Source organism: Neocloeon triangulifer, unplaced genomic scaffold (assembly GCF_031216515.1).
Source record: "Neocloeon triangulifer isolate White Clay Creek 2 clone unplaced genomic scaffold, ASM3121651v1 ptg000012l, whole genome shotgun sequence".
Lineage (NCBI taxonomy): Eukaryota > Metazoa > Arthropoda > Insecta > Ephemeroptera > Baetidae > Neocloeon > Neocloeon triangulifer.
The window spans coordinates 131,152-144,521 of NW_026775554.1; the positions used below are offsets into that span (position 1 = coordinate 131,152).

At 37.0% G+C, this 13,370-nt stretch overlaps 2 protein-coding genes across 2 annotated transcripts in view; one reads left to right on the forward strand and one right to left on the reverse strand.

Moving 5' to 3' along the window:
* Positions 1-13,122, reverse strand: part of LOC132197610 (protein bark beetle) — a 42,312-nt gene extending 29,190 nt beyond the window's left edge. The window contains exon 1 of the mRNA XM_059620993.1: positions 12,915-13,122. The gene's annotated coding sequence lies outside the window, so the exon portion shown is untranslated. The remainder of the gene's footprint in view (positions 1-12,914) is intronic.
* LOC132197611 (uncharacterized) lies at positions 2,348-12,670 on the forward strand. Its single transcript, XM_059620994.1, has 3 exons — positions 2,348-2,455; positions 6,734-6,826; positions 7,365-12,670. Exons 1-3 carry the CDS (start codon positions 2,453-2,455, stop codon positions 12,282-12,284), a joined length of 5,016 nt encoding a protein of 1,671 aa, XP_059476977.1. The 5' UTR covers positions 2,348-2,452; the 3' UTR covers positions 12,285-12,670.
* Positions 13,123-13,370: the final 248 nt, after the last annotated feature.

The window sequence follows — 13,370 nt, forward strand, 5'->3', positions numbered from 1 at the left end:
GTCGTGTTTCCGAATACATGATTTTGTTTCTCTCGTAACAAAAGCTGCACATATAGTTTTGGTCAAGCAATAAAACAAAACGTTTTAAGATGAAAAAAATTGGCAATGTTGTCATCACTGAAAAAAAAAATGAGAAAGGGTGAACACACAAAATAAACAGGCCCAGAAGATCTGGGTCTATCTGGCTCACTTTTGCACGCAGTAAAGCTCATCTGAGGATTGCAACGGTCTATTAAAAATATCCTAGCAGGGACGCGAAATGGACTTGAAATCTAAAAATAATACCAAAGTTCTACAAGTTTTGTTTGTGTCAATTGCCAAGGGAAAACCTGCACGTAGATATTGAGGGCGATCCAAAAGCCTAACCTGGCCCAGGCTAGCTTGACTTAGCCCCGGGCTAATTTAGCCCACCAGCAAAATTGAATGGCGGGTTAAATTAGCCCAGGCCAGGTTAATTTAGCCTGGGCCAAGTTAGCCTTTTGGATCGCCCTCATTAGTAATAATGCGTCCCTGCATTTCCTGCACTCGACGTTGCTTTACCTCCAAAGATGTATCCGCGGTGTGTCCAACGTGACCTCAAAAATTTAACGTTTAATGTATAATTTTTAATATAATTTGTGAGTTAAAACAACGAAAAAAAACATCGGAAACGCAGATACAAATAAAAAAACATTAACAGACGCAGGGTTACACGCGCACAAAACACGGCTTTTAATCAATTTTTTCTGAGTCTAGAATAATTTTTTTTTATTTTGTAGCACGCACAGTTCTCATGCATGTTTTTCAATTGAAGTGACAAATAAGGAAAATTTTACAACGAAATTTATCCCTGATAAATTTAATGATTTTAATGAAAAGAAAAACAAGGAAAACATATCAAGAGTAATTAATTAGAATGATCAATATATTGATGAAGAAATAAAAATAAAAACAAGGAAAATGTCTTGAATAACTAACGCAGCAGTGATAATTTTAATGAAATAAGCCGGATGTAATAAATATTTATTGTGCAACATGTTTTTAACTCTCAAAATTGCTGAAATGTTGACAAGTCGTTTGGCTGACGAAAATTCACGCGGAGTATATTCCCCGTTTTTTTTTTACAATAATGATAAAAAGGGCAGACAGGTCGCGGCGGCTGGTTCAATGCCACCACGAGGAAAACATTAATTAGGATGCGAAAATGAGATATAAAATTTTTTTGAAATATGATATAAAAACCTACTAGGTGATTCTTTTTAGGAAATGTTATGGCGTGCAGCTAGAACCACTGTTTTTTGGGGGGTGAAAAATCTAAGTCATTCTTGATTTTTATGGCAATATTATTTTTGCTAAGATGACTTTTTAGCGGGGCCCAGACAAATAAATTAAATTAAAATCGCAGAATAACAATTATTTTTTTGTTGCCACTATCAATAATTAAATTAAGGTTTGTCAAACGTTTTTGTAAATTATTTCAGGGAGGAAAATTAAACACGAATATATGTAAATTCTTCGAGCAGTTTTAAAATTCGCACTGACTAAATTTACATAGTGGCCTGGTAAGACTGTGCAAGGTTAGCAATTTGGTTCGCCCTCAATATAATATGGATCAAGAGTAGATTCATGAATTGATCAATAGACTTTTGGCACCATAATTTCATTTGTTCGCTTATGTGCCTATAAACTCACGCCCTTTTATTTTGGAAAAATTGTTTCCAATTCGCTACAAAATCAAAATGCTATTTAGAGGAAAATAATTATAATGCATTTTCTTCAGAAATATGTGTCAATCTATTGTCGTTGAAGTAATGTTTTGACACAACTGTTACAAACAAATACAAAAAACGTCCAGCAGCACTAAAAATGCTTTTAATCATTATTGTTTGCAATTTGCCTTTGTTACAAAAACTTTTTAAATGAAAATAAATTTCTTGAGTTTGAATACATTTTCACAAATTGCCTTCAACTTTTTTGTGTCCAAATATCGCAAGAAGGAATGTTGATCCATCATATTTGCACTGTTCTTTAAAATATTGCATATACTTTTTTTAACGCAATTGAGAAGGTGTGGATTTTAGCAAAAACTATACCATCAGTTTCTTGTGTGATCAATCGGGCCGGGTTGCAGAATAAGGTTTCATATCGAGGAAGTCATTGTTTTTTTCAAAAGGTACACTTATTTAGATTCATTGAAAATTACACATATACATAAAATTCTAGTACATCAAAATATAAAATTTAGCAATTTTTTTTATAAATAAAATCATCCCTATCTATAAAGGTGTATACGTTTTAAGACGCTTCCACTACAAATAAACATGAAATCTTTCCTCGCATGGATTCTGCGCGCTGCAAGATCGCTCGCGAAAAGTGAACTTAAATTGGCCTAGCTCCCACTCAGCACCCAATACTTCTGTGGCCACCGACCATTGCAGACTGATTGAAGAGAGCCATCAACAAAATTGTCCTCATGGTGAGATTATAGTTTATTTTTCTTAAGGCCAAAATTTATTTATTCTCACGTAAACCCAAGAAAAAATCCATAATTGTTATTTTTCTAAATTTTCTCATCTTTCTAAATGCTGAAAAATAAGATGAGCCATACATATGTCAGCGCGTCATGGAGTGTATGCACAAATAATAACAAATGTTATGTTATTTAATTCAAGGAGGTGATATACTTTGCAAAAGTTTACAATTTGCCCGAAATTTTGGTTCATTGGTTAAACTTATACTTTTGATTTATGGTTGTTTTATGCACATTTCAAGTCCCTTCCACGTAAGAGCCGATTTTAATACCTTTTAGTTTTCATGAAGGGCGATTAATCGTTTCCTTTTCTTTGAAAAAAAAAATGTTTGATCTTTGTCTTACCATATTATACATGTATGTAATGGGACTAATGAGATAAACTAATTGATTTTTTGAGGGCAATTCATTCTATTAAATTCATATGAGACCAATGTGGCCTTGCCCTCTCATGTATTTTATTTCTAATCTTTCCGCAAAAAAATTTTATTACCTTTAGTTCCTTAAAATTGCAAAAGAATTTGCAGAAGTTTGGCATACAAAATATTATATAGTTTAAATTATAATAATTCTTCCTTTTTTTTTTATAAATTTATGCATGATCAGATCTAAAAGCAGTGGTATCTCTTCTATTTTATAATTGTGTAAAAAATATTCGATCGGACACTGTAATTTTTTACGTCATTGATTCTCTGCTAAAATTCTGGCGACTAATTGTAAGATCGCTTGGCGCTTATTATTTGGTAGACGTCATCGCCTTATTCAGATTTCAGATTAAATTTTCAATTAAGACCGTTCTTAATTGGCAGCAATCTCAGCTTTGCGTCGATACTGTCAAAAAAATCAGGAACTCCACTTCCCTTAAATATTGTAGGCTTCAATTTTCAATGAAACCTATATTTGAGTGCACAAAATTATTATTATTATTTATTCTACTCGAGCCATACATGAAAAAAATTGAATTGGAAAAAAATGAGCAGAAAGGGTATCACAAATCACAACTAGCAGAGGTCTGCTAAAACGCCCGACATCAATAAGAGAACGGCCACCGCGTGCACTCACATTGTCGAAAAAAAAACTATCACGACATTTCAAAATTGCTGCCACAAATGCTGTTTGCAAAGGGAGGGAAAATTGCTGGTTGGGCAGTCTTTGAGGGTCGGTGGCTTGACGACCCTGAAGGAAAAAGCGCGCTGGCCGAACACACTTCGGACCGGGGGGTGGCTGGAGGCGGGGGCTATTGTCGCCTCGCAGCACTCGGCCCTCGATGATTCGGGCACGCGCGTCAAAATTTCAGATGTTTTGCTTAAAGTTATTTGGGTGTTTGTTTTTATTTTTTTATTTTCATCAATTAATCATCACTTAATTCATTCAACACAAGATTTATTGGGCGAACGTTGACGAGTTCTAATGGATTTTTTGATGGTATGTGGTAATGTTTTTTCCGCGGCTTGATTTCAATTAAAAAAATTAGTCCAAAGATGGATATTGATATTTTTTGTGAAGATTGTAGAAAAATGATTTTGAAAAATGGCAATAACTTTGTCTAAACTTAGTCTTAACTGATGAGATTTAGATGATATTTGGTACACAAGCTCTTTTTAAGCTAAAGAATAAAAAAAGGTTATCAATTCACCAAATTTTCTGATTTTCACGCATTTGAAAAATTTTAAAAAAGGAGGAAAAATAGTTTCCACTTGAAATTGATACGCATTAGTGTCTGAACAGTTTGGCTCAGGTTATGATTTTTTTTGCATACCTGTAGGGGAATGTCATTTTAATTTTTTACCCTGAATTCTGGATTCTTAAATCCTGAATGAGAAACTTTTGTATGGGCAAGATTGTAAATTAAATCAGCATTCATTATATGTACCACAGGGCTTACTTTTTACAAGGAACGGAAACCAAGATATTAAACGAAACGCAAACCCCTTAAAAAATTGACACTTTCCGGGAAAGGCAGCACTTCAACTATGTACTTGTTTCTATTAAAACTTTGGGTCAAATTAATACATTTTCCACAGTTAATAATTAAGGCAAAAAAGAGGCGTCGTATGACCTTAAGAACATTTTAATCAAAATTAGAATTTAAATATAGAATATAGATGGAAGATGGGTCTAAGCATGACCCAAAGTTAATGTGGAAAACCTTAAAACGATTTGTAGATGAAAAAAATGAGGCTAGAAAGGAAATTAAGGATGTGGAAGCTGTTTAAACGATTCCATAGAAAATAATTTTAATAATTTTTTTAAGGAAAGTTTGCAGCCAGTTGTAAGGTCGATAAGTGATGTGGATGAAAGTGAAAAGGGGTTGCTTTTCTCAAATTCCACAACTTGATCGTACCTTCTCATTTAGAGAAATTCAAATGGAAGAACTTGTGAAAATTGTAAAAAATTTAAAAGCGAATACTGTGCCAAACAACACCAATTTAAATGTAATTTTGAGTGTTTTTGACATTATTAAGGAGTGTTATTTGGATGTCATAAATTCTATAATAAGGGAAGGCACCTATCCAGTAGAGTGGAAAGTATCAATGGTGGTACCTATTCCTAAAATTAAAAACGCAAAAGAAGCGCAGGATTTCAGACCCATTAATATTCTGCCCTTGTTTGAAAAAGTACTAGAGATTGTTCTTCAAAAACAAACTGTGAAATATCTTGACGAGAAATCTATTTTGTATGATATGCAATCAGGTTTTCGTGAATCACTCATGTGAATCAGCCATCCAATATATTCTGGGATAGTGGAGGAAAACGGCAGAGGAAGATAAAATTACAATAGCTGTTTTCTTAGATTTTAAACGGGCGTTTGAAACCATTGATTGGGATAAATTGATTCAAAAGCTTGTGAAATATGGATTTGCCGAGAGCAGTGTGAAACTTCTAAATAGTTTTTTAAGTGAAAGGAAACAATATGTATATATGAATGACAAATCTTCAAATAAGATTGATGTAGAAATAGGAGTGCCGCAGGGTTCTGTCCTTGGACCTCTACTTTTTATATTGTATATTAATGATCTACCAAGCCAATTAAAGGATGTACATGCCAAAATATTTGCGGATGACACAATGCTTTCAGTCTCGGCGGACTCTTACGGAAAAGCTGCCGCAATTATGAACAAAGAGCTAAAAATTGTGTCACCTTGGCTGAAAATGTTTATGGTGAAATTAAATATCGAGAAGTCGAAATTCATGGTTATTGCGAAGTCGAAATATAAGATAACCAAAATGCAGCAGAGTATTGAAAATAATCCGATTGAAGTAGAGAGTCATGAACTAAAACGAGTGGAAGTGTTCAAATACCTTCGTGTAATGATTGATTGCTGTCTGAAATTTGATGAACATGTTCCATATGTAATTAAAAAAGCAGGAAAGACAATAATGTTCCTTGGGAGACTTAGAAAAAAATTGTCAAGGAGCACCAAGAAGCTATTGTATAATTGTATCGTTGCTCCTCATTTTGACTATTGCTCAACGGTGTTTTGGAAAATGAGTGGCGAAAATTTAAATAAGTTGCAAAAGCTTCAAAATACAGCAATGAGACATATTTTAAGTTGTAAAAGACGCACAAGCAAATCTTTTTTACTGCAGAAAAGTGACTGGCTTGATGTCGAACAAAAACTTAAATTGAACGTTCTTGTTATGGTAAAGAAAATTATGAAAGGGGACCTCCCAAATTATTTGATGAATAATGCGCAATATGTAAGTAATGTTCACAATTATGATACAAAAAATAAAGAGGATCTTTATGTGAACAAAGTCTCAAGTGAATTTGGTGTGAAATCGCTTTTCCATAGTGGATTATTAGCTTACAATGATTTACCAGATACATTGAAAAGTATAACAGATATTAAAATGTTTAAAAATGAATGTGTTAAATATTTGAAATCCATATCTAGTGTATGCTATGAAACAGTGCAATGAACAAATAGTGACGTTTTTTCCGAGAAAAATTTACTGGACGTTAACATGAGTGTATGTTCAAGTGTATATATAATAGTCTATGACTAATAAAAACCTTACTAAATCAAATCAAATTATTTCTATATTTTAGTAGTATGTATACTGAATTTTTTGGGTCAGGCCAAGACAAAGTGTCTTATCGGCCTGAACCGGAACCAATTTTTGCAGAAGGCAATCTCTTTTAACTATTTATTGGATATTTTTATCTATTAATTTTTATCTTCCTCTCTACTAAATATAAAGGACTTTTTTATGTTGCAGTTATTGCTTCAGCAGTGGAGCTTTTTGGGCTCCCTCCTCCTATGCACAACAACCGCGACGATTCCCTCAGCAGATATTGATACTCTCTTAAGAGTAAGTTGATTTTTATTTGATAAAAATCTGAAAATTTTAATATTTAAACTTAATCATAATGTGACCAGGGGTGCGCGTAAAAGATTTATAAACAAAGTTATAAAATCCATAGATCCATGGAATTATTCTTATAGTTAGGAGGCCTAAATTTCCTAAAAAACAAAACTATCAATGCCTAAAATCATCACTCATTTCCGGAAATATTTTTACTTTTTTAATGCTCTGGGCAGCTAGTTTTAAAAAATTATGTGTAATGTTAAGTCGTTGTTTGGTGCCGTTTTGAACATGGTTTAATATTAATAAGTTAATAATATTTGGAATCAAATCTCAATCACTGGTCGCAACTACAAATATGGCCAAAATTAGTTTCAATTCTGTGTTTATGCAGTTAATGAATAATATATATTGTAAAAAAATTTAATTTAAAATTCAGAGGCCAATACAAAAGCCTATAGCATATATGCACTGCGGTTTCGCTCTAATAAAATCAGCATTGGCATGATTGGCATTGGAATGAGAAAAAAAATTATGATTTCAGGAAGGAATGCTGGAGACGAATGTTAAGGGCGAGCAAGACTATATTGTGCTTGTCGGAGGAACCGGAAGTGGCAAAAGCTCACTCTCTAAGTTTATTCGGAAGGATGAGTCCATGACAGTGGTGCTAAACAAACAGTCTGATTTTATTCTGACTGACAAAGACGTAAAAATAGGTAGCGAGAAAAGTCACGCGTCCAAAACTTTCTATCCAAACATCGACAAAGACCTTGAGAGTGGAGTGCTTATGATCGACTGTGCTGGTTTTGAAGACACTCGCAGCGCGACATTAGATTTCGTCGCTTCTTTTCTGAACAGAAGACTTCTGAACTCGGCAAGGAGGTTGAAGATAATCATTGTGGAAAACTACGGCAACCTTCAGCTTAACAATTATCGCTCAGGTTTTTCAAATATCTTAAAGCATTTGGTTCATTTGATAGGAAGCAACATTGACTCGTTCCAAGGGGCTATTGGATTGATCGCCACCAAAATCGATAGACCTAGGAAAAGTGACGCAGTTTTGTTAGAGACATTAAGCGTATTCATCAGAGACACCAGAGATTTTCTTCTAGATGAGCAGAGCAATGCCCTTTCAGCTGACGATTCCAAGAAAATAGAGGAACTCGAGCTTCAAATTAAGCTAACTGATTACCTGTTGGAAGGTAACTATTTTGGACTCTTCCGTCGACCTGAAGAACTCGGTAGTCCCTGGAAATCGGCGCCGATGAATCGGAATTACATTTTGAACAGGAATCTTCTCTTCAAAAAGCTGAATTTCTCTTTGCCGTTCCAAGGTGAATTCAGCGTTGCTGTCGCTCCGACAACGGTCATTTACATCAATGAGCATCTTTTGACGGACACCACTCGCAAAGTCACCTCGCTTTATAACGATTTTCGAAAAGAAATAAGCAAGATTCTGGACTCAAAAATGAATGAGCAGCCGTATGAGAAGAACTTGGACTTAATTGTCAGTTATTGCAAAACCATTATCGAACATCTCACAAGAGTTAAGCACGTCGAAGACCTCGAGTATTTCTTCCAGTCAATGCCGATTGACCGCGATTTATTCCAAGATATAATTTTCCAAATCTACAAAATGCATTTCCTTTTCGAGGTAATCGGAAAAAGTGTTGGGCATTTAGAAGGACAAGTTGAAAATATGTTTGGAGCGAAAAATGAAATACTGTTTCATTTTGAACAGAGTCGCGATTTTCACAATTTTTGCAAAAGATTTATTGCCGAATTCGATACGTACACGGTGCAAGCAATGGCAGGGGAAATGATCATAAATAAAGAAAGCTTTGACCTCTGGAAAATATCGCTAGGTAGCCGTGGCTTTAGCAATCGCACGGCCCTCGCCGCCTCCAATATTAGCGCTACCGAGGAAATTATTAAAAAATTGAACAGACTTGTCTCCAATCTGTTTGGTAGAAAAACCAGCATGAAGTTGGTGTCGGGAGTGGCCACTATCACAGGCGAGTACTTGGTTCTCAGTCATTTTTCTGACCAACTACAACTTAAAGACAGCATTCAGGAAATCGCATTGATAGCCACCAAAAAGGTGTTCATAGATTTCGATGTTTTGGTTCTAAATAATCACCTGACAATTGCGAGCCCTTCAATTGAAATAGTGAACGGTGAGAAAAAAATTTACATGAAAGGTGAGGACGGTCTCGCTCACGAACGGACAAAAGCAGCGCGAAATTTACATGGAGCAAATGGAAGAAACGGTTACAGTTCAGGAAAGCTTACAATAGCATCACTGAACATTGTCAATCCTCAACTTCTCAAGATTCATTCTGCCGGAGGATCTGGGAGTCGCGGCCAGGATGGTGGAGATGGCTTCACTCCGATTCTTCCTACTATCAGCGAATTATACGGATTGCAAGGTCGCTGGCAAGATATAAGAACAAAGGTGTTAAGCGCTGGAGTGGACAATTACGATCTGATGTATTTAAAAGATGACCAGAACAGAGTTGGAGCGTTCATAAAGGTCTTGAATGTTGCTCGTGGCATTCCAACGAATGGTGGTGATGGTGGTGATGGAGGCTTCAGTGCCAAAGCAGGTCCTCAGTCATTCATCGTTAAAAACAGGACTTCTATTGAATCAGTGAAAATAATTCGCACAGATGGACTCGTCTCATTAGCTGGAAAAGCAGGCGCTGCTGGTAAAGCTGTGAATAGTCACGCCTATAGGAAATATTTTTGCACATCCAATGAAATACGAATTAATTCAAATTTTTGGTTCATGATATATTTAGATAAATTTTTGAATTTAAGATGCTCTATGGAAGAGCACGGGTTATCTTCTGATAAAACTCCCGAAGCCCGTGTTGGCAAGCAAGGAAAAAAGCATTCTATACTTCATAATGCGTACAAACAAGACCCTGAATATGACATCTTCCGCCTGATCGATGAATATTGTTCCTTTGCAGTCACGACAACTAGATCCGTTGATGGGGAATGCGAATCACATGCATTTTTGGAGTACCTTGTAACTGACAATGTTATCATCAGTATGCTCAATATCGAGATATACACAAAATTTCTGGAACGCCTGGATACATATTTACAAGAAAGTAATAAAATTGGCAACGTTGAAGCAGTGTATTTTACATTGTATCGCTCATTCAAAATGTTTATGACAATGTGCAGCACTTGTGACCCCTGGAGGCTGAAAGCCGTTGACTTGCTGTTCATCAGCCGGTTGAGCTACTTGCAGACCTTTTCCATAGGCCATCAAATCATACATTTGCCATCTACAGCTGCGCATTTACAAAAAAAATTGTCTAAAGTAAAGGAATCACTGACGGAGATTTTAGTTTTCAATTCTGTCGATAAGGAGATTCAGGATGCTCGCAAGGAAATCGAAAAAGCTGGCGAAATGATTGAAAAAAAGCACAAGAAAGAAGTGGTTGAAATTCAAGGAGAAATCGATGCAAATTTTAAAAAATTGCTGCAAAGAATAGAAGATTTCCACGCCGAGTATGAAGCCAACATTGAAAATCTGTATGCTCATAAGAAAGAAGTGAAGAAAGCCATGAAAGTGAAAATATTTTGCGGCGTTTTGAATGTGGTGGGACAGATCGCTGGTGCGTTCTATCCACCTGCTGCGATTGCTGCTTCAGCCGTGAACGAAGCGGGCAAAGCTCTCTCAAAAACAAGAAATATGGATCTGAAAGCTGCCGCTCCGAATAGGCCGATCAGTCTGAAAAATGCTATGAGCGTCATATCAAAATATAAAGAACAGAAAAAGCGGGATGAACGATTTAGACAAAAAGAACAAATCAAAGCTTTAGAGGAGATTATTGAGACTGAGCAAAACGTTGGGCTAATAATCTTTAATGACGAAGAACAGCGGGAAACTGTGAAAAAAATGGTCTTCGAGTACAAAGCACACAATGTTTCTGCTTTGCATAAGAATTTAAAATTCGCCTTCGATAATATTCCGGCAGTTATTGACATGGCCAGAAACAAACTTCAATCAAAAATTGATAAAACGGAGATGGAAAACGGCTCCAAAGAGAGAATCGATAAAATGAAAAATATCAACAAGAACTTGAACACTGCCAAGCAGTTTGCTGTGGCTTCTGGTGCGGTAATCGACATGGCAATAGCATATGCTAATGATACGGCGAACTTAAAACGGATTGCAAATGTAATTGAATCAAACAAAGAGGCGATTCAAGAAATGAACCGCTATGAACAATCGCTCAACGACCAATTTATGCCTATGCTGAATGACATGCTCGGGACGTTTAATGATATACAGTCTGGCCTGAAAGACGACGACGCAGTGATGCTGCAGTTTCGCAAGGTAGACGTTAAGAAATACGCCCGCAAATTTATAGCACTGATCAACGAGTTCACCAAGGGTTTTGTCGACGAAAGTGACTACGGGATCGGCATTGCTTTTGTGCACATGGAAGAGTACATGTCCCTTCTGATCGACGCCTACGATAAGCTGAGCGAGCTTGAGTACAGAGTGCAGCTGAAGGGCTTCCTCGGGCGCATTCACGGCGGCGATTGCTCTCGAACCGAGCAGCCGCGACAGTGCACGGACCATCAAGCTTTGGCAGCCGAGCTCGAAGCTAACGAAGTGTTCCGAAAGTTCCTGTACATCTTCACTGCCTACCAACAATCGGTGTTTCCGTTCGGCGGATCCAAAACCGGCATTCTTCAGTACGCCGTTACCCAGCTGAAGAAAACACCCAACCTGTTACTCGAGGAGAAAGCCAAGATTCTTCAGGACGCTCTGCAACTGATCATCGACGACCTGAACGAGATGCAGGACACGATTTCGAACGCAAATGACAAGAGCGTGGTGCTGGCCGAGTTCAACTCCAAGTACACCTCGAGCAGGCCCTTCTTTACGTGGCCAAACTCCAAGTTCTCGGCTCAAATCGGGCAGCTGCTGAGGGGCGAGCAAGTGACCCTGGTCGCGTCCGTCCTAGGGCCTGGGGTGAAGAACGCGGCCAAATTCAAGACGCTGCTGCTCAACGTGACGTCGGCTGACCCCGCGGTGACCCGCGCCGTCCACGAGCTGCTGACCCACTTCCAGATCGAGATGGTGCACCTGGGCGAGAGTCACTACCGGTGCGGCGACACGTACTACGTCATCGGCAGCGACCCCCTCAACATCAGGATCTGCTACGAGAACACGGAACGCGGCGCCTCCGTCTGCCGCAACACCGTTTTCGAAAAGGTGGCCTACGGCGACGTGCCCTTGAGTCCCTACACCGTCTGGAAGTTCCAGCTGCTGCACCGCTCCAACACGCAGAAACGCCAACTGCTCGTTGAACTGCAGAAATTCGCCAATTCCGTCGATCTGGAGTTGGTCGGCGCAGGATTCTTTGTCGAAGACGACGCAGCCATTTGCGAAATGGACCTGGGCCAATACTACCAATATTTCAGCGCAGCATAATATAAAAAATAATGTTTTATTTTAATTCTGATTAATTTCTCCCTAATAAAATATGAAATAAAATTGCGTCGCATATTCGTAAACGAAAATATAGATTTGTTCTTTATAATAAAATACCTAAAATTTTAGTGATTATGTCACACGAGTGCCGGAAATTGATTAGCCGAAACAAAATCTTGCTTGAGAATTTGAAATTTCTTAATTATACAATTTAAGAAGTAGAAATTGATAATTTTAATGTATAAAAAATACCAATCATACTCAAAATAATAAACACACTTATGATATAAATAAAATATTGAAAACGAATGCCCAAAATTAATTAAAATTAAAACCAGGCATAAAAACGACGCATAAAAAAATGACTCTTTTTAAGGAGACACCTGCTGGCATTATTTAAGAAGGGTCCAAATGGTAAATATAAAAAATAAATAAGAAATTTGGTCATTTTATTTTTTCGACCATATGCCTAGGTTGAGCCTGGTTTCATTATTTTAATTAACTTTCGCCTTTTAATATAATTCAAATAAGTTTATTAACTATGCACGTGCAATTTATTCGTGCAGATAATTTTAAGTTCATGCGCCGCTGCGATATTATAAATAAAACCAAAAACTGTGTAAGACTCACCCCATAATTGGAGCTTCCATCACGGCGCCGCCCATTATTTTTGTTTGTTGGTGCATAATGTTGTTAATTTGTGTTCAATCCAATCTCCTCTCAAAAGACCTGAGTCGGGATCAAAACACGGGACTTGGAAACTGAACTGACTGATGTGGCTCGATTTAAAGATCCCAACAGGTAAGCTGCAGCTGCACCAGAGGAGAATCTGGCAATCACTGCAGTTGAAACGCCCCCTCTCTTTATTGTTAGTCGCGCGCGCATCCATTAAATGCGCTCGCAGGTGTATTAAAACGACTCTTTACCAAAAATCACAAAAACTTCAAAAGATGATTCTCGCTTTGCTTGATTGAACAATTTTGCTGTTCTTAAAAATGCCTACTTTTTATGGCTTATTAAAATTATATAAAAATTAAACTCATCAGACAAAAAAAATTAATGGGAATGAATATTAAAAGTACTGCG

Bases quoted from the DNA above. Each gene is read 5' to 3' on its own strand.
- LOC132197611 (XM_059620994.1), top strand. The intron at 6,827-7,364 runs GTAAGTTGATTT...TTATGATTTCAG, and splicing joins ATATTGATACTCTCTTAAGA to GAAGGAATGCTGGAGACGAA.